This window comes from Takifugu rubripes, chromosome 14, assembly GCF_901000725.2.
Source record: "Takifugu rubripes chromosome 14, fTakRub1.2, whole genome shotgun sequence".
Taxonomy (NCBI): Eukaryota; Metazoa; Chordata; class Actinopteri; order Tetraodontiformes; family Tetraodontidae; genus Takifugu; species Takifugu rubripes.
This window is the reverse complement of record NC_042298.1, coordinates 5,652,009-5,672,453: the sequence shown is the minus strand read 5'-3', so window position 1 is coordinate 5,672,453 and position 20,445 is coordinate 5,652,009. Positions and strand designations below refer to the sequence as shown.

The 20,445-nt window shown below is 40.6% G+C and overlaps 3 protein-coding genes across 4 annotated transcripts in view; all 3 read left to right on the top strand.

The window, feature by feature from the left end:
* Nucleotides 1-839: 839 nt before the first annotated feature.
* LOC101076821 (putative protocadherin beta-18) lies at nt 840-16,326 on the top strand. The gene is made up of 3 exons (XM_029847738.1): nt 840-3,327; nt 14,045-14,074; nt 14,726-16,326. Exons 1-3 carry the CDS (start codon nt 970-972, stop codon nt 14,801-14,803), a joined length of 2,466 nt encoding a protein of 821 aa, XP_029703598.1. The 5' UTR covers nt 840-969; the 3' UTR covers nt 14,804-16,326.
* Nucleotides 5,579-20,445, top strand: part of LOC105418239 (protocadherin beta-16-like) — an 87,954-nt gene continuing 73,087 nt past the window's right edge. The window contains exons 1-2 of one of the 2 annotated variants that reach the window (XM_029847733.1): nt 5,579-8,150; nt 11,505-11,716. In XM_029847733.1, coding sequence (XP_029703593.1) covers nt 5,709-8,150; nt 11,505-11,576 — 2,514 coding nt within the window. In that variant the 5' untranslated portion in view covers nt 5,579-5,708 and the 3' untranslated portion in view covers nt 11,577-11,716. Of the gene's footprint in view, nt 8,151-11,504; nt 11,717-20,445 lie in introns of those variants that run through there. The other variant, XM_029847734.1, reaches the window with a different exon arrangement.
* LOC101073180 (protocadherin gamma-A2-like) lies at nt 16,576-20,277 on the top strand. The gene has a single exon (XM_003976227.3). It carries the CDS (start codon nt 16,879-16,881, stop codon nt 19,297-19,299), a length of 2,421 nt encoding a protein of 806 aa, XP_003976276.3. The 5' UTR covers nt 16,576-16,878; the 3' UTR covers nt 19,300-20,277.

The window sequence follows — 20,445 nt, the reverse complement described above, 5'->3', positions numbered from 1 at the left end:
AAATCTTGCGGGCGAAGTGCTGACGAGGGCAGGCAGGAAAAGCAAGACGAGCCTGAGCGCACAGAAAGTCGGAGGAACACACAAAATGTATCTTTTTCACTCATCTTTTTACATAGCACTCATATATTTTATTCTTTATCTTGTTAAATTGACCAAAAAACGTATACTTATTTAATCCAGTGTGATTAAAATTTACTTTATTTAAAATGTATTTAATTAACTTTATTTAAAATTCACTTTATTGTACTCATGTCAATGGCTTGGCTATACCTACTGTTCAACCCTCACAGTGTTGGTTTTTTGTTTGTATTTTTTACGAATTGCTTTGCAAATATACATTTTTATGAGAATAAGGTGACAAACTGAAAACGAGATTTTGGGTTGTTTATTTGTGACTTTTATACGTTTATACTCATACTGACTTCAATATGGGGCAATTATTTTTTGGATTATATAGGATAGTATTAATACTTTTGTGAGGAGATGGATTTTTGTAATGTTTAAGTATTTAGCTTCATATTTTGGTTGAGTTTCAATGACAAATTTCAAACAGTATGAAGAAGAAGAATAACCCTTTAATGCACAACATGGGTCTAAAGTGACCCGACTGAGTTTTTATTTGCTTTATCTTTGCAATTAATTAATTTTATTACTCAGCACTCCAGGTATTCCTCTGAGATATACATTTACTTTTTACTTTATTTTCCACATGCAAAATGTAAAGGTGTAAACGTCCTTTATGAAAATAAATTAATGCAGGTGCAGAGGTTGATAACCGACTCATGGTGCCACTGCAGGCCAATACAACATTACGGCACGCCTCTCCACCCACTATTACTCCATTCCAACGGAAGAACGGCTCATGTCAAGATTACTTTTCATTGTATTTCGCTTTCTCAAGTACAGGACATTTTGACTGCTTTGAATTTTATTGTTGTTTTGTACCAACCGTGGACGCGTATCATTTTCATGATGGAGGACAAAGGATTCACGGGGCTTCGTCCGATCCTCCTCTTCACCGTCTTTATTGCAACGCTGGATCTCGTTCATGGAGACCTGAGTTATTCTGTTCAAGAGGAGATGAAACGCGATTCAGTTATTGGAAATGTTGCCAAAGACCTCGGACTGGATCTCAGAGCTTTATCTAATCGGAAGGCCCGCGTTGATTTTGAAGACACTCGTAAGCGTTATTGTGAGATTAATCCGAGCACCGGAGATTTGATCACATCGGAGAGAATCGACAGAGAAAACCTTTGTGGAAAGAGAGCATCGTGCGTCGTTAAGGTGGATTTGGTTTTAGAAAATCCTTTAGAGCTTCACAGAGTAAGTCTACATATTCAGGATGTAAATGATAATTCGCCAAAATTCAAAAAGAATTTAATTGAAATGGAAATTCGTGAGTCGGCAGACAAAGGGGGGCGCTTCTCTATCGAGGAGGCAAATGACGCAGATATCGGTCAAAATGCTGTTCAGAGATACATTCTTCAAAAGAACGACAACTTTATTCTCTCTGTAGACAACAAGAAGGTTGAACTGGTGTTAGAGAACAGACTTGATCGAGAGAAACAAAAGGAAATGAATTTGCTGCTTACAGCTTTAGATGGAGGCTCTCCTCAGAGATCAGGTACTGTAGTCATACACGTCACTGTGCTGGATGCTAATGATAACGCCCCAGTGTTCAGTCAGGCCGTTTATAAAGCCAGTCTGCCTGAAAACTCTCCTCTAGACACTGTAGTGATGCAGGTTAGTGCCACTGATGCAGATGAGGGAGTGAATGGAGATGTGAAGTATGACTTTGGCCACTTGTCTGATGAAGATGTAAATGTATTCTCTGTTGATCCTCAAAGCGGGGAAATCAGAGTAACTGGTTTGATTGACTATGAAGAACGGAGGTCTTTTGAAATGAGGGTTGAAGCTAAAGATGGCTTGGGACTAACATCTTATGCAAAACTTTTAATAGAGGTTATTGATAAAAATGATAATGCTCCAGTTATTCAACTGAAATCTCTGACCAATCCAGTACCTGAGGACGTGTCCCCTGGTTCAGAGGTGGGCATCATCAACGTTCAGGACAGAGACTCGGAGAAGAACAGACAGGTCCGCTGCTCCATTCAGCAAAACGTCCCTTTTAAGCTGGTTCCTTCTATTAAAAACTATTATTCTCTGGTGACCACAGGACAACTGGACCGAGAACTAGTGTCTGATTACAACATTACAATCAGTGCCACTGACGAGGGCTCTCCACCTCTGTCCTCCTCTAAAACGCTTCACTTGTCTGTAGCAGACATCAACGACAACCCCCCTGTGTTTGAGGAAGAGTCCTACAGCGCATATGTGAGTGAAAATAACAGAGCCGGGTCCACTTTGTGTTCCGTTAGTGCTGGAGACCCCGACTGGAGACAAAACGGAACAGTGATTTATTCTCTGTTAGCCGCTGAGGTGAACGGTGCTCCGGTGTCCTCTTATGTGTCTGTTAATGGAGACACGGGACTGATCCACGCTGTCAGGTCCTTTGATTATGAACAGCTGAGGAGTTTTAAAGTGCACGTGATGGCCAGAGACAACGGTTCTCCTCCTCTCAGCAGTAACGTGACCGTCAGTGTGTTCATATCAGACGTTAATGACAACTCTCCTCAAATACTGTATCCAGCCCCGGAGGGCAACTCCTTCATGACCGAGCTGGTCCCCAAAGCTGCACACGGAGGCTCTCTGGTGTCCAAAGTGATCGCTGTGGACGCCGACTCTGGACAGAACGCCTGGCTGTCCTACCACATAGTCAAATCCAGCGATCCGGGACTCTTCTCTATCGGTGTCCACAGTGGAGAGATCAGGACGCAGCGGGACATTTCTGAGTCTGACAGCATGAAACAGAACCTGATTGTGGCAGTGAAAGATAATGGACAGCCCTCTCTCTCTGCCACCTGCTCCATGTATTTACTCATTTCTGATAACTTGGCTGAGGTGCCAGAGCTGAAGGACATTTCTTATGATGAGAAGAATTCCAAACTGACCTCCTATCTGATCATCGCGCTGGTGTCTGTGTCCACCTTCTTCCTGACCTTCATCATCATCATCCTGGGTGTGAGGTTCTGTCGCAGGAGAAAGCCCAGAATGTTGTTTGACGGAGCAGTAACCATCCCCGGCGCTTATCTCCCTCCTAATTACGCCGATGTTGACGGCACAGGAACTTTACGCAGCGCTTACAATTATGACGCCTACCTGACAACAGGGTCTAGAACCAGTGACTTTAAGTTTGTGACATCTTACAATGACAACACACTTCCTGCTGAGCAGACTCTGAGGAAAAGCCCCACTGACTTTGCTGATGTGTTTGGAGATGTGGACTCTTCTTTGGAGGTAAGACATATTCACTGTGTGTTGATGTGATGACAGAATAGCTTTTGTTCATTGAGTAATTTGCAATTACATCTTGATGATTTTGAAATGCTTGGTTAAATTGTTGTTAATTACATAAAATGGAAAACTTATTTATTTGAGAACTACATCAAAATTTTCTCCAAAAGTTTGATCCAAGTTTGACTCTTCAGTATTTTCCATCACACCAGAGGATGTTTTATCTTGCCTTTCTTGTGTTCCAGTTAAAAATGGGGAAAATGTTAAGTATAGTTATTGGCCAAACGTCTTAAAAACATGTTAATAATCATACTAAGAATTCTATTTTTTTACATACCAATGCTGCTTGATGTTCTTGGCAGTTTGCTCTTGCATTTTCTCAGAAGCATTTTCGCCACCATCGAACTGATGTTATCAAACAGGCAAATGTAGATATTCTATAACATACTTTTCAAGTGTATATATATATTTTTAAATGGCAATTCAGTTGTTTTTCACTATTTTGTGTTGCCTCTATCATTTTACATTAATTCATTTTCATTGTCATACATATGCAACAGTGCTGATTGGTGTTTGGTGTGTGAAGAGAACTTACTGTATATTTGTTGATCTTAAATATTCATATACTACTGAAAACAACCCTTATTCATTCCATTCTCATCAATGGTGATGTCTTGAGATTAACATTTAATTCAGATTTATTTTTTACAGACCTTTGGTATAAACTCTTCCATCATATTGCTTCTTATTATATGGAGTCCATACAGACACTTTTCTGTGATATTATAAGTAGCATCAAAAATATATGTGGACTTGTTTTATTTGTTTCTTGACTGAAGCAGTGAATATCTCATGTCAATGGGCTGTACAGGGTTGATGAAACACTACACCTCCTTATCTGGGTGAGTGAGCCTGTTATGAAGAAGTGATCTTAACATTTCAGACGTGATGACGCAGGCAGAGTAAAATGACAACACAATTTTTTTGCAAATATTCAACAGAAAAATAGAAGAGGAGAGGCAGCGTGACCTTCATGAGAGCTCTATGCTGCTTACCCTGGGTAAAATATCTACAGTATAGATCAAGGATCTTAACATCTAAATGAGTTTAGTTTTACTGAGATTCAAGGTCAATTTATTAGTTTTGGTAAGGAGATTACTGGAAGTAGATGTTGTAATAGAGTAAATAAAACCTCAAACCCACACACAAGACCACAGACCAATGAAACAAAAAAATGTATTTATATCAATATCTTGTTTAGTTCCATTACTCATGCCCCATTATCTACAACCATAGTAATATCTGTAGTAGTAGCAAACTCAAATATAGCACAAAAATAATTACCAACCAAAAAAGATGTATCACAAAAATATTTTACTACCCCAAATTAGGAACTTTTCTTTCTCTTGAGTCAGAGAGGAAAAAAATATACAATTTCACTCTTCCACAGTTATTCTCCCTAGAATTTACTTAAAATTATTGGTCATACTGGTTTGAACCCCTTTTCTTCAAATGTTCCTTCATTGTCAGTCTTCAGTTCTGTATGATCATAGTTGCAATCAGTTATTAAATCATTTTGAACCCGAGTCCCAGGGAGAAAAAAAGTATCAAAGATGGTATCAAAATGGATAGGTTGTTCTCAGTTGGTTTCCTTTGCTTTGGTTCTGCCCTTCTGGAATGACAAAAATCCACATGCTGACATCCTGACACATCAAATAAGAGACCCAAGCAGCTACGATGACCTGGACCACAATGAAGCAGTTTCTCGGAAGGCACAAACATAATGGTCCCTCAAACAAAGAAGAAACCCCATTCAGAACGAACGTGTGCTGGTGTTCCTCCCAGAAATTGCCTCCACAGTTAAACTACTCTTCTGGTGACATGCTAGCTCCATTCCAGACTGTCAAGCACAGGTTTAGCTCGTGAGAGTCGCATAAAAACGGTTATTTCCTCCACTGCGTCAGCGATGAAACACCTGTTCACTCTTGAACTGTCATGCTGGGAAGAGACGAGGAACTGCTCTGATACGCTGCAGCAACGCTCCGCCTGGGAGGCGTTCAGGGAACTTAGGGGCATTTGCGTTACTCCAAAAATAACGTAAGTTATATTCTCTGATCTGATGGTATTTTTCTTCACGTTGTTATTTCAAAATGTTTTTTAATCTCGTTGTTAAGGAGAGAGAATAACTCACGGTGTCGCTGTTGACTTATGGAATATGAGGTCGCCTCACTCCACCCACTGTTACTGCACAGATATTAGAATGGTGTTTCCAGACGCACCATCTATATTCCGATCATAATTCTGCCGAAACACGACTGTAAAATACCGGATTAACGCGTATTTGGAGATCGTATATGCTTTTGATGAGGAAATTAAAATTCCGATGGGATATATTTGACCTTTCCCTCGAAATGAAAAACAAAGGATTCACGGGGCTTCGTCCGATCCTCCTCTTCACCGTCTTGATTGCAACGCTGGATCTCGTTCATGGAGACCTGAGTTATTCTGTTCAAGAGGAGATGAAACGCGATTCAGTTATTGGAAATGTTGCCAAAGACCTCGGACTGGATCTCAGAGCTTTATCTAATCGGAAGGCCCGCGTTGATTTCGGTGGAACTCGTAAGCGTTACTGTGAGATTAATCTGAGCACCGGAGATTTGATCACATCGGAGAGAATCGACAGAGAAAACCTTTGTGGAAAGAGAGCATCGTGCGTCGTTAAGGTGGATTTGGTTTTAGAAAATCCTTTAGAGCTTCACAGAGTAAGTCTACATATTCAGGACGTAAATGATAACTCTCCGCAATTTAATGAAAAAATATTTGAAATGGAAATTCGTGAGTCGGCAGAGAAGGACACCCGCTTCTCTATCGAGGAGGCAAATGACGCAGATATCGGTCAAAATGCTGTTCAGAGATACATTCTTCAAAAGAACGACAACTTTATTCTCTCTGTAGACAACAAGAAGGTTGAACTGGTGTTAGAGAACAGACTTGATCGAGAGAAACAAAAGGAAATGAATTTGCTGCTCACAGCTTTAGATGGAGGCTCTCCTCAGAGATCAGGTACTGTAGTCATACACGTCACTGTGCTGGATGCTAATGATAACGCCCCAGTGTTCAGTCAGGCCGTTTATAAAGCCAGTCTGCCTGAAAACTCTCCTCTAGACACTGTAGTGATGCAGGTTAGTGCCACTGATGCAGATGAAGGAGTGAATGGAGAAGTGACTTATCAATTCAGCCACGTTTCTGATGACGATATGAATATATTCTCAATTGACCCTAAAACTGGAGAAATCCGAGTGTCTGGTTTAATTGACTTTGAAGAAAAAAGATCTTTTGAAATGAGAGTCAAGGCTAAAGACGGGTTAGGTCTAACATCTTATGCCAATATTATAATAGACGTGATTGATAAAAATGATAATGCCCCCCAGGTTTATGTAAAATCACTGATCAGTCCTATCCCAGAAAATATCTCACCTGGTTCAGAAGTGGGCATCATTAATGTGCAAGATGGAGATTCACTCAAAAATGGACAAGTTCGTTGCTCCATTCAGCAAAACGTCCCTTTTAAGCTGGTTCCTTCTATTAAAAACTATTATTCTCTGGTGACCACAGGACAACTGGACCGTGAACTAGTGTCTGATTACAACATTACAATCAGTGCCACTGACGAGGGCTCTCCACCTCTGTCCTCCTCTAAAACGCTTCACTTGTCTGTAGCAGACATCAACGACAACCCCCCTGTGTTTGAGGAAGAGTCCTACAGCGCATATGTGAGTGAAAATAACAGAGCCGGGTCCACTTTGTGTTCCGTTAGTGCTGGAGACCCCGACTGGAGACAAAACGGTACCGTGATTTATTCTCTGTTAGCCGCTGAGGTGAACGGTGCTCCGGTGTCCTCTTATGTGTCTGTTAATGGAGACACGGGGCTGATCCACGCTGTCAGGTCCTTTGATTATGAACAGCTGAGGAGCTTTAAAGTGCACGTGATGGCCAGAGACAACGGTTCTCCTCCTCTCAGCAGTAACGTGACCGTCAGTGTGTTCATATCAGACGTTAATGACAACTCTCCTCAAATACTGTATCCAGCCCCGGAGGGCAACTCCTTCATGACCGAGCTGGTCCCCAAAGCTGCACACGGAGGCTCTCTGGTGTCCAAAGTGATCGCTGTGGACGCCGACTCTGGACAGAACGCCTGGCTGTCCTACCATATAGTCAAATCCAGCGATCCGGGACTCTTCTCTATCGGTGTCCACAGTGGAGAGATCAGGACGCAGCGGGACATTTCTGAGTCTGACAGCATGAAACAGAACCTGATTGTGGCAGTGAAAGATAACGGACAGCCCTCTCTCTCTGCCACCTGCTCCATGTATTTACTCATTTCTGATAACTTGGCTGAGGTGCCAGAGCTGAAGGACATTTCTTATGATGAGAAGAATTCCAAACTGACCTCCTATCTGATCATCGCGCTGGTGTCTGTGTCCACCTTCTTCCTGACCTTCATCATCATCATCCTGGGTGTGAGGTTCTGTCGCAGGAGAAAGCCCAGAATGTTGTTTGACGGAGCAGTAACCATCCCCGGCGCTTATCTCCCTCCTAATTACGCTGATGTTGACGGCACAGGAACTTTACGCAGCGCTTACAATTATGACGCCTACCTGACAACAGGGTCTAGAACCAGTGACTTTAAGTTTGTGACATCTTACAATGACAACACACTTCCTGCTGAGCAGACTCTGAGGAAAAGCTCCACTGACTTTGATGAGCCATTTGAAGACTTTCACACACCTGCAGAGGTAGGACAAATTCATACTGACTATTTCTTCTTGTGACTTATAAACAACAGTCCGTTAATGTAAATTTTAAACTCAGTTCTGGTTAATGGAGATTATTTAGGATTTAGAATTCATGAGTCCCCTCTTCCAATAAAGTATTCAATCTACATGAATGAAATTGTTCCTTGAACAGTGTTTTTGTTTTAAAAGGCTTTTTTCGATGTTTTAGTCTCATGTCTCTTCTTAGGTTTCAGGATTTTTTTTGGTCAATCTACTTTGAACTTATTTGAGTTAAACTTTTGCTGTCAGACAGTAACTGATCACCAATGCACACACAATATACCTATATTGCAAATCACAATAAATATTTGATAGTTCACAAATGTTTTACATTCACCATGTTTAAAGCTATGGAGATAGTTTGTTTAGTAGGAAATATTTATACAATATTGAAACTTAACTCACATATCATGTAATTTAAAAACAATGTGACAGGTTTCATAACTTTAAGTGAGAACATTTTTGTTGCCATCACCCATAATTCTTTGCTGCAGTGTTTATTAAGAATTTAATTGATAAATTTCCTGTTTCTTGTGCTTTGGGGGTAAATTGAGGACCATCTTGCACTCTAAAGAATATTCATGTGCAGTGATTACTGGTCTTGGAATTGTCAATAGACCATCCATTTGTCTTCAAACAATATTTTATACTCTGAAGTGCTTTGGCTTTGCTGTGCTGGAAAACAAGGAATAAAGATCCAGATTTGCAGACTGAATCACATTGTCCTGCAGGATCTAGATATAGTTGTTTTCATTTGACGTCTACTGTCATTAAGGGTGATGACATTATTGTTTCTGTATGATTCTGGTTGGGATGGATGATTGTTGAAGTTGTTCCCATAGGCTGAGTTTTTGTCTCGCTGATCTCAAGAACTCTTTTCCAGTCAACTGTGGGCTCTCCCACATGTTTCTGCATCTTAATGGAGATGTGACATTAGTTTGACAGCAGGTTTTCTATAATCTCTCTGTCTCATTTGTTGAATGTCATCTAACTTCACTATTATCTCTGCCAAGAAAGTTATGTGTTGTCTGTCTGTCCATCTGTTAAAATAAAACAACAATTCAAAGTTATGAACAGATTTGGATTTCAAGGGACCATTGTTGAGCTCATTAGATTTAATCATGTTCCAGATTCCAGGGGTATTTCATCATTCCAAAGATCGAAGTCAAGGGTTTTGATCATAAAGCAACCTATGTTGTGTAACCTTGTGTTACTACTGCTTGATGATCCTATGACACAATATGTGGGGAAATTACCTGCTTGACAGAGGTTTTTTTTTTTTTTGCTTTTAAATAGTCCTTGTTGCTTGCAAGTCAAAAACTTTGAGTTGAAAATCTTTCGTCATGGCAACTTCACAATTTTTACTGACAAATTTTGTTGCCATTAATGGGCGGGGCCTACGCTATTGGTTGAGAAATGTCTCTTGGGGGTATTGACCTGCCTCCAGCATGGGCTACACTTTATGAGTGGTACTTTGGTGGTTTCCTTTACTGGTCTCCATCATCTCCATATTCCTTAATTTTTATATACCGACAACACTGTTATTGTTGAAAAATGCATCCTTCAATTCAGTGCCAAAATTTGTGGATAAATAATAAAAGGTGAGAAAAAGGAAATGATGATCAAAAGTCATACAGATATGAAAAGGTTTTCCAGAAGTTTAAAAGCAATATTCACTCATAATTTATATTTTTAAGAGTTAATGTAGTTGCATTGACAGATAAATCAGTATATGTGTCACAGCAGTCTCCATTATGGTGCACTGCATTCTGTTAAAGCTCTGCATTCTTATATTATGATAAATAATAACATTAATGTTAAGAATTACTAATCATCTATAATTAATAATAACCTCTTTATATCAAAGATGTGTTTAATTAAAATAATAATACAAATTGCATGAGATGTCATTAATTGATTCATCAAAATGAGCATCTTCAGTCTATGAATGTAGCTTTTCCAGAGCAGCTGTGATGCGTGCGTACTTGAAGGGAAAGTCCTTTGCTCAGCACTATGTCGAGCAGGAAGCGGAGTGAGGATCGCTGTAGGCTGTGTGCAATGCGCTCAGAACCAGTCAGACCACATTATACCTCGGATCACGTGTCTCAATCTCCTCTGTTTAACCTTTCCTTTGTGTCAAATTTATTGTCACCCCCCCAGTTCAATAATTATATTTGTCCAGAGTGTGGCCTAACGTTACTGTGCAGCAAGAGTTAATAAACGTTAGGCTACTTTATTGAAAGTCCCCCGTCAACGCTTTTCACTTTGTCAAGGTTTGCGGTGCACTCTGCACACTCACAATGTTGTCAGTTCCACATAATATATATTTTTGAAAAGATTTGCGAGAGAATGGAAACATGAAGTGGTTTATAGTTAACAGTACTCGTTTGACGGGAATAATAAATTAAAGACGCCTGTGATGAGTTTAATGGCATCGTTCAGCTGAATCGCTGCAGGGCATATTTTTATCACAGTTTCCCACTTTTACAAAGTTTATCGATTGTCATTTGTTTAAACAGTATAATGTGGGTGCGTTTTTAAAATTCGGCAGTTATTAGAACATTTAAATATTTTTGTCGTAACGATTGTTGGAATTTAACCTGCGTATGTTTTTTTTTAAGTCAAATATAAAAATCAAGACAGTCAAAAAAAGGAAAGTCATGATGTAATTCAGGACAGCAGCTTTTTTTTTTTAATTCCGAACAGCCGGTTCAATCGAGCACATGATGTTTGAGATACTCATGTGTGTTCAAGGCACCGCAGCTGGACTCTCTGACTATTAGCATCGTTTACTCAGCAAAACCTGTCGAACGTGTCCCGCGTCAAAGCAGCTCACCACCATCACCAAATAAAATCTAGTAATTTATCATGTAAGTGAGGAAAATAAGAGTGTGCTCAATAGTGGTCTTCTAGTAAACCTGCTTTTCTACCTTTACACCACTTCCCAAGGTTTTCTAAAAGCAGTGACTTACCGAGCCTCTCTTTTTCTTTAAAGGGAATTAAAGAAAAAAAAAATGCGTTAAGTTTAAAAAGTAGAATATTAAGTGCATGAGCATTCACGCTTTCACAAGACATTTTTCTTGGTTTTCATAATGTCGTTAATAGTTATTGAATGCTTGTCCTATGACTTCCAGTCCTCAAAAATGAGTCTATTATTATATTGATTGAAAACAAAGATGAACATAATACATTATGTACAAAGCCAGGGTGCATTCACAGTATTGGTACACGACAGTCGTTAAATGTGGAAAAAATACACACGCATTCATAATGTGAGGCTATAAATATGCTCTTGGTGTCGCTATTGACCCATAGACCCAGACAGACTCGCACCACTCCACCCACCGCTGCAGGACAACGGCGACACTTTCATCGGGGAAGCGGTGAAAACGAACGTTTACTGCGAAGCTCTGGATTATCAGATGGTTTGGGACAGTTTTGTTCTACCAGTTTGGAAAACCGAGGTTCGTTAAAATAGATACAGAGTTGTTTTCGTCATGATGGAGGACAAAGGATTCACGGGGCTTCGTCCGATCCTCCTCTTCACCGTCTTTATTGCAACGCTGGATCTCGTTCATGGGGACCTGAGTTATTCTGTTCAAGAGGAGATGAAACGCGATTCAGTTATTGGAAATGTTGCCAAAGACCTCGGACTGGATCTCAGAGCTTTATCTAATCGGAAGGCCCGCGTTGATTTTGAAGACACTCGTAAGATTTACTGTGAGATTAATCTGAGCACCGGGGATTTGATCACATCGGAGAGAATCGACAGAGAAAACCTTTGTGGAAAGAGAGCATCGTGCGTCGTTAAGGTGGATTTGGTTTTAGAAAATCCTTTAGAGCTTCACAGAGTAAGTCTGCATGTCCAGGATGTAAATGATAATTCCCCCAAATTTCGAGAAAATTCAATTGAAATGGAAATTAGTGAGTCGGCAGAGAAGGGCACCCGCTTCTCTATCGAGGAGGCAAATGACGCGGATATCGGTCAAAATGCTGTTCAGAGATACATTCTTCAAAAGAACGACAACTTTATTCTCTCTGTAGACAACAAGAAGGTTGAGCTGGTGTTAGAGAACAGACTTGATCGAGAGAAACAAAAGGAAATGAATTTGCTGCTTACAGCTTTAGACGGAGGCTCTCCTCAGAGATCAGGTACTGTAGTCATACACGTCACTGTGCTGGATGCTAATGATAACGCCCCAGTGTTCAGTCAGGCCGTTTATAAAGCCAGTCTGCCTGAAAACTCTCCTCTAGACACTGTAGTGATGCAGGTTAGTGCCACTGATGCAGATGAAGGAGTGAATGGAGATGTGATATATAATCTTGGTCACTCGTCAGAGGATGATGCAAATATTTTTATTATTAATGCAAAAACTGGAGAAATCAGAGTGTCTGGTACAGTTGATTTTGAAGAAAATAACTCATTTGAAATGAGAGTCCAGGCTAAAGATGGGTTAGGTTTAACATCTTATGCTAAAGTTGTAATTGATGTTACTGATAAAAATGATAATTCACCTCAGATTAAAGTGAAATCTCTGACCAATCCAGTACCTGAGGACGTGCCCCCTGGTTCAGAGGTGGGCATCATCAATGTTCAGGACAGAGACTCAGAGAAAAATGGAAAGGTCCGCTGCTCCATTCAGCAAAACGTCCCTTTTAAGCTGGTTCCTTCTATCAAAAACTATTATTCTCTGGTGACCACAGGACAACTGGACCGTGAACTAGTGTCTGATTACAACATTACAATCAGGGCCACTGACGAGGGCTCTCCACCTCTGTCCTCCTCTAAAACGCTTCACTTGTCTGTAGCAGACATCAACGACAACCCCCCTGTGTTTGAGGAAGAGTCCTACAGCGCATATGTGAGTGAAAATAACAGAGCCGGGTCCACTTTGTGTTCCGTTAGTGCTGGAGACCCCGACTGGAGACAAAACGGAACAGTGATTTATTCTCTGTTAGCCGCTGAGGTGAACGGTGCTCCGGTGTCCTCTTATGTGTCTGTTAATGGAGACACGGGGCTGATCCACGCTGTCAGGTCCTTCGATTATGAACAGCTGAGGAGCTTTAAAGTGCACGTGATGGCCAGAGACAACGGTTCTCCTCCTCTCAGCAGTAACGTGACCGTCAGTGTGTTCATATCAGACGTTAATGACAACTCTCCTCAAATACTGTATCCAGCCCCGGAGGGCAACTCCTTCATGACCGAGCTGGTCCCCAAAGCTTCACACGGAGGCTCTCTGGTGTCCAAAGTGATCGCTGTGGACGCCGACTCTGGACAGAACGCCTGGCTGTCCTACCACATAGTCAAATCCAGCGATCCGGGACTCTTCTCTATCGGTGTCCACAGTGGAGAGATCAGGACGCAGCGGGACATTTCTGAGTCTGACAGCATGAAACAGAACCTGATTGTGGCAGTGAAAGATAACGGACAGCCCTCTCTCTCTGCCACCTGCTCCATGTATTTACTCATTTCTGATAACTTGGCTGAGGTGCCAGAGCTGAAGGACATTTCTTATGATGAGAAGAATTCCAAACTGACCTCTTATCTGATCATCGCGCTGGTGTCTGTGTCCACCTTCTTCCTGACCTTCATCATCATCATCCTGGGTGTGAGGTTCTGTCGCAGGAGAAAGCCCAGAATGTTGTTTGACGGAGCAGTAACCATCCCCGGCGCTTATCTCCCTCCTAATTACGCTGATGTTGACGGCACAGGAACTTTACGCAGCGCTTACAATTATGACGCCTACCTGACAACAGGGTCTAGAACCAGTGACTTTAAGTTTGTGACATCTTACAATGACAACACACTTCCTGCTGAGCAGACTCTGAGGAAAAGCCCCACTGACTTTGATGAGCCATTTGAAGACTTGCACACACCTGCAGAGGTAGGACAAATTCATACTGACTATTTGTTCTTGTCATTTATAAACAATTAATAAATGTAAATTTTAAACCGTAACACATTATATGGGACTTAGAAAACAAGACCACCCCCCCCCCCCCCCCCCCCCCCCCACCACCACCACCACCACCAATAATATTGTCACCAGTCTACTTGAATGAAAATGTTCCTTGAACAGTGTGTAATTCTACACAAAAATGGTTTTTGGATGTTTTAGAGTCATGCCTCTTTCAGGTGTTTTTTAATGACTCTACTTTAATTTTGTGCCAATTTAAGGTAAACTTTTGCTGTCCGAAAGAATAACCTGTCACTATTGAACACACAATATACCTGTATTGCACATCACAATAAATATGAATGGGTTTCCACAAATATTGTTACTCATTCATCATTTTAGAGCTTTCAAGATGGTTTATTTTGTTGGAAATATTTATAAGTTATTAAAACCAAATTCACATATAATGCAATGTAAAGCCAAAGGGTATTTGTATCTTGAAGTCACTACAAACATTTTTTGCCATCTCCCATAATTTTTGCTGCAGTTTTATTGTCAGAATTGTGAAGATGAAGTTGCACTCTCCAGTGATTTTGAAGTTTACTTCGTAAGAACTCATTGAATTTTGTGATGTTCCAGATTCCTGAGGGATTTTCACCATTCCAAAGATCAAAGCCAAGGGGTTTTGATGACAAAGCAACCAACCATTCTATGTGACCTCATATTACTGCTATGGGTGTCCATCTCAATAGGTGGAAATGACCTGTTTGGCCAAGTTTTGCAAACTAGGAGTGCTTTCTTGGGCTTATAAACTAGTCCTCTTTGCTTGGAATTCAAAAACCGTCAGGTTAAAATATTTTGTCATTGCACCTTCCAAAGTTTTGTCCGTCATTTCAGGAGCACTTTATGGGCGGGGCTTTTCTGACTGCCTCCAGTGTGGGCTATACTTTCTTGGAGCTAATTTGGTGGTTTTCTTCATTGATCTCCTGATTTACCATCTTTTGCAGATATTTGCAATTCACCTGTGTGCAAAGTTATTTTTCTTCATTTTTTTTTGAATCATCCCAATATACCTTATACTTTATATATTGCTTTTGCACGTTTTTTTTTTTTTTTTTAAAGAAACCCATATATTTTTATGCCAGTTATTCACAGGAAATAATGACAAATCCTGTTAGTTATGCAGCTACATGGAAAGATATTGCGGAAATAATGAGCAACCTTTAGTTGTAAGTTGTATTTTTAACAGTTCATGTCGAAGCATTGAGAGATCAACTCAGTATGTATATATGTGACAGCAGTTGTAAATATTGTCTACCACCTTTTGTTAAAGCTCTGCATTTATTATTATTGGATATATTATCACAGATCATGTGACTCAATCTGCTCTTTTTAACCTTTCCTTCGTGTCAAAGTTGTCAGGATTTTCCGCCTAATACTTATGTTTTGTTCAGTGTGTGGCATAATTCTACCTGTGGAAAATTAGTTAATAAACATTAGTTTCTTGAACAATCAGTTGAAATTTATTTCACTTGATCAAGGTTATCAATTTCGTAAAATATGTATTAATGTTTTTCAACAAACTGAATCATTAAGTGCTTTATATATGGCAGTAAATGTGTGGCGGGGACGTCGTAAGCTCATAATAGAATAAACGCTCCCAATAAAAGAAGCTGCCTGAGGACAGTTTAACGGCATCGTTCTACTGTATTGCTGCAGGACATATTTTTATCACAGTTCCCTACTTTTACAATCATTACCGATTCCCATTTGTTTAAATAGTCAAATGTAAGTGCAATTTTAAAATTCCGCAGTTAATGGAACATTTAAATATCTTAGTCGTAGTCATTTCTTTATTCTATTGCACTTATGTTTTAAAAAAAATAAAGTGAAACACGAAAAGAAAGCAATCGTATAAGGCAGGAGATCTGCATTTTAGTATTTTTTTGGTTTGTTTTCAGTTTTTCATTATTTGAATCGATGACATGATTATTGATATACTCCTGTGTGTTCAAGGCACCGCAGCGCGACTCTCTGACCAGAGTAGCATCGTTTACCCAGCAGATCCTGTCGAACTTGACCAGAGTGTCAATGCAGCTCCACGATCACCAAATACAATTCAGTAGTTTGTACTGTGAAGAAAGAACGTCAGAGTGTGCTCAACAATAATTTGGACGGTGGTACCGGTGTTCAAGCAAACGTGCTTTTGTACTTTCATCCCAATATCCACAGTTTGTTAAAAGCAGAAACGTATAGAGCCTCTGTTTACAGTGCAGGCAAAGAAGTACAAATTAGTGTTGAGTTAAAAATCAGAATATTAAGCGCATGAGCATTTACGCTTTCACAAGACATTTTTCTTGCGTGGCAAAATGTCGTTTATTGAAGACTTGTCCTAAGAATAATTTTTAACAATTGTTTTCATATTAGTTAGAAAAATGACAATAAAAAAATAAATATATATAATACATTCAGTATCAAGCCACCGTGCACTTACTTTATTGTGGTCGGCGTACACAGTAGCCATCACGATCACGTTAAACAGCAAAATTTAAACTTTAATTCATATTGTGTAGCAGTAAATATGCTCTTGGTGTCGCTATTGACCCATAGACCCAGACAGACTCGCACCACTCCACCCACCGCTGCAGGACAACGGCGAGACTTTCATCGGGGAAGCGGTGAAAACGAACGTTTACTGCGAAGCTCTGGATCATCAGCTGGTTTGGGACAGTTTTGTTCTACTGCTGTAGAAAATTGAGGTTCGTTAAAATAGATACAGAGTTGTTTTCGTCATGATGGAGGACAAAGGATTCACGGGGCTTCGTCCGATCCTCCTCTTCACCGTCTTGATTGCAACGCTGGATCTCGTTCATGGAGACCTGAGTTATTCTGTTCAAGAGGAGATGAAACGCGATTCAGTTATTGGAAATGTTGCCAAAGACCTCGGACTGGATCTCAGAGCTTTATCTAATCGGAAGGCCCGCGTTGATTTAGGTGGAACTCGTAAGCGTTACTGTGAGATTAATCTGAGCACCGGAGATTTGATCACATCGGAGAGAATCGACAGAGAAAACCTTTGTGGAAAGAGAGCATCGTGCGTCGTTAAGGTGGATTTGGTTTTAGAAAATCCTTTAGAGCTTCACAGAGTAAGTCTGCATGTCCAGGATGTAAATGATAATTCCCCCAAATTTCGAGAAAATTCAATTGAAATGGAAATTCATGAGTCGGCAGACAAGGGCACCCGCTTCTCTATCGAGGAGGCAAATGACGCGGATATCGGTCAAAATGCTGTTCAGAGATACATTCTTCAAAAGAACGACAACTTTATTCTCTCTGCAGACAACAAGAAGGTTGAACTGGTGTTAGAGAACAGACTTGATCGAGAGAAACAAAAGGAAATGAATTTGCTGCTTACAGCCTTAGACGGAGGCTCTCCTCAGAGATCAGGTACTGTAGTCATACACGTCACTGTGCTGGATGCTAATGATAACGCCCCAGTGTTCAGTCAGGCCGTTTATAAAGCCAGTCTGCCTGAAAACTCTCCTCTAGACACTGTAGTGATGCAGGTTAGTGCCACTGATGCAGATGAAGGAGTGAATGGAGATGTGATATATAATCTTGGGCACTCGTCAGAGGATGATGCAAATATTTTTATTATTAATGCAAAAACTGGAGAAATCAGAGTGTCTGGTACAATTGATTATGAAGAAAACACTTTCTTTGAAATGAGAATCCAGGCTAAAGACGGGTTAGGTTTAACATCCTATGCTCAAGCTATTATTACTATTATTGATAAAAATGATAATCCCCCCGAGGTTTACATGAAGTCTCTGACCAATCCAGTACCTGAGAATGTGTCCCCTGGTTCAGAGGTGGGCATCATCAATGTGCAGGACAGAGACAGTGAAAAAAGCGGACAGGTCCGCTGCTCCATTCAGCAAAACGTCCCTTTTAAGCTGGTTCCTTCTATTAAAAACTATTATTCTCTGGTGACCACAGGACAACTGGACCGTGAACTAGTGTCTGATTACAACATTACAATCAGTGCCACTGACGAGGGCTCTCCACCTCTGTCCTCCTCTAAAACGCTTCACTTGTCTGTAGCAGACATCAACGACAACCCCCCTGTGTTTGAGGAAGAGTCCTACAGCGCATATGTGAGTGAAAATAACAGAGCCGGGTCCACTTTGTGTTCCGTTAGTGCTGGAGACCCCGACTGGAGACAAAACGGAACCGTGATTTATTCTCTGTTAGCCGCTGAGGTGAACGGTGCTCCGGTGTCCTCTTATGTGTCTGTTAATGGAGACACGGGGCTGATCCACGCTGTCAGGTCCTTTGATTATGAACAGCTGAGGAGCTTTAAAGTGCACGTGATGGCCAGAGACAACGGTTCTCCTCCTCTCAGCAGTAACGTGACCGTCAGTGTGTTCATATCAGACGTTAATGACAACTCTCCTCAAATACTGTATCCAGCCCCGGAGGGCAACTCCTTCATGACCGAGCTGGTCCCCAAAGCTGCACACGGAGGCTCTCTGGTGTCCAAAGTGATCGCTGTGGACGCCGACTCTGGACAGAACGCCTGGCTGTCCTACCATATAGTCAAATCCAGCGATCCGGGACTCTTCTCTATCGGTGTCCACAGTGGAGAGATCAGGACGCAGCGGGACATTTCTGAGTCTGACAGCATGAAACAGAACCTGATTGTGGCAGTGAAAGATAACGGACAGCCCTCTCTCTCTGCCACCTGCTCCATGTATTTACTCATTTCTGATAACTTGGCTGAGGTGCCAGAGCTGAAGGACATTTCTTATGATGAGAAGAATTCCAAACTGACCTCTTATCTGATCATCGCGCTGGTGTCTGTGTCCACCTTCTTCCTGACCTTCATCATCATCATCCTGGGTGTGAGGTTCTGTCGCAGGAGAAAGCCCAGAATGTTGTTTGACGGAGCAGTAACCATCCCCGGCGCTTATCTCCCTCCTAATTACGCCGATGTTGACGGCACAGGAACTTTACGCAGCGCTTACAATTATGACGCCTACCTGACAACAGGGTCTAGAACCAGTGACTTTAAGTTTGTGACATCTTACAATGACAACACACTTCCTGCTGAGCAGACTCTGAGGAAAAGCCCCACTGACTTTGCTGATGTGTTTGGTCAGCTGGAGGAGTCTCCAGAGGTAGGCCACCAGCTCCATTTCATGTTTGATTAGTGATGTGTTTTGACAGGGCGATGTGCATCAGCAGTTATCTTTGTTTGTCCATTCACAAATACTTTTCTGTTTAATTTATGGAGTATTTAATTTTCTTAGTCTCATTGATGTCTCAAAAGTTCAGGTAGTTGTATTTTTTTTGACACATGCATGTTTTGTTGTTGTTGGTGCAGTTTTGTGAAGAAATACTTGCTCTAAATATTTTCTCTTTTTACTTGCAATTTTCTTTAAATAGATGTTTAGCCTGACCAGGTAGCAGGTAGCTCATTTCATAGTTTTTTATTTTTATTTTTTATCTATACTGAGATCATACTTCTTGTTTACTCTCAAGCAAAGTTTGTTGGATTTTGAAAATGCTGTTAGCCAAAGAGGCAGGTCTGTGTTAAAGTGAATCTGTTTATTGGGGCAGTTATCTAATATAAGTTTGTGCAGGTTTATAATTAAAAACAATGGAGAAGTTCAAACCATCAATATGCTGAACAGGGAATAAGCAGAGCACAGATGTAACTTTGGTGTGGTGCCCTGTGTGTGATCAACAGTTTATAAATATATATACAGCTGGTAGCTGTGTTTTATCTTGCTTATAGTCACGTTGAAACAGGCTTACTGAGCAATGTGTACAACAAATTTTTGGCCATCTAAATGTGATAAACTTTCCTTGAGTATCTGAAAACACATCTGACATTTGCAATATTCATCAAGTGAAGGAAGTAGGACTGGTTAAGCTTTGTGAAGTGCTGGTAGACGGTAATCCCATGATTCTGAAACATGGATATAACGTGTCTGAAAAAGGGAATTAATTTCTCATAAACACAGTCTATAACATAAACAAAGGTATGATCATCAATAACCATAACAATTTTTACACTTCTAGGTCAATTAAATTATTAAAATAACTTTAATTTGTTAAGAGATGTGTCATGGAAGATTTTGTCCAAAAATTCACTCTCGATATGTTTTGAAATGAAAATCCACAAAAGTCTGATCGGGAAGTAAGTTTGTATTGTGCAATATGGAGACAGCAAACTCCAGTACAGGTGTACATCAGAAAAGTACCTCTTTGAAGGGGAAAATTCAAACAGCATAGGTCCTACATGAGTCTTCCTAAAAAGGTAACATTTGCAGCCTGATATGGGAACTATTCCT

Bases quoted from the DNA above. Each gene is read 5' to 3' on its own strand.
- LOC101076821 (XM_029847738.1), top strand. From the start codon at position 970: ATGATGGAGGACAAAGGATTCACGGGGCTTCGTCCGATCCTCCTCTTC. The intron at 3,328-14,044 runs GTGTTTGGAGAT...GACTTTGATGAG, and splicing joins GCCCCACTGACTTTGCTGAT to CCATTTGAAGACTTGCACAC. The intron at 14,075-14,725 runs GTAGGACAAATT...GTGATGTTCCAG, and splicing joins ACTTGCACACACCTGCAGAG to ATTCCTGAGGGATTTTCACC.
- LOC101073180 (XM_003976227.3), top strand. From the start codon at position 16,879: ATGATGGAGGACAAAGGATTCACGGGGCTTCGTCCGATCCTCCTCTTC.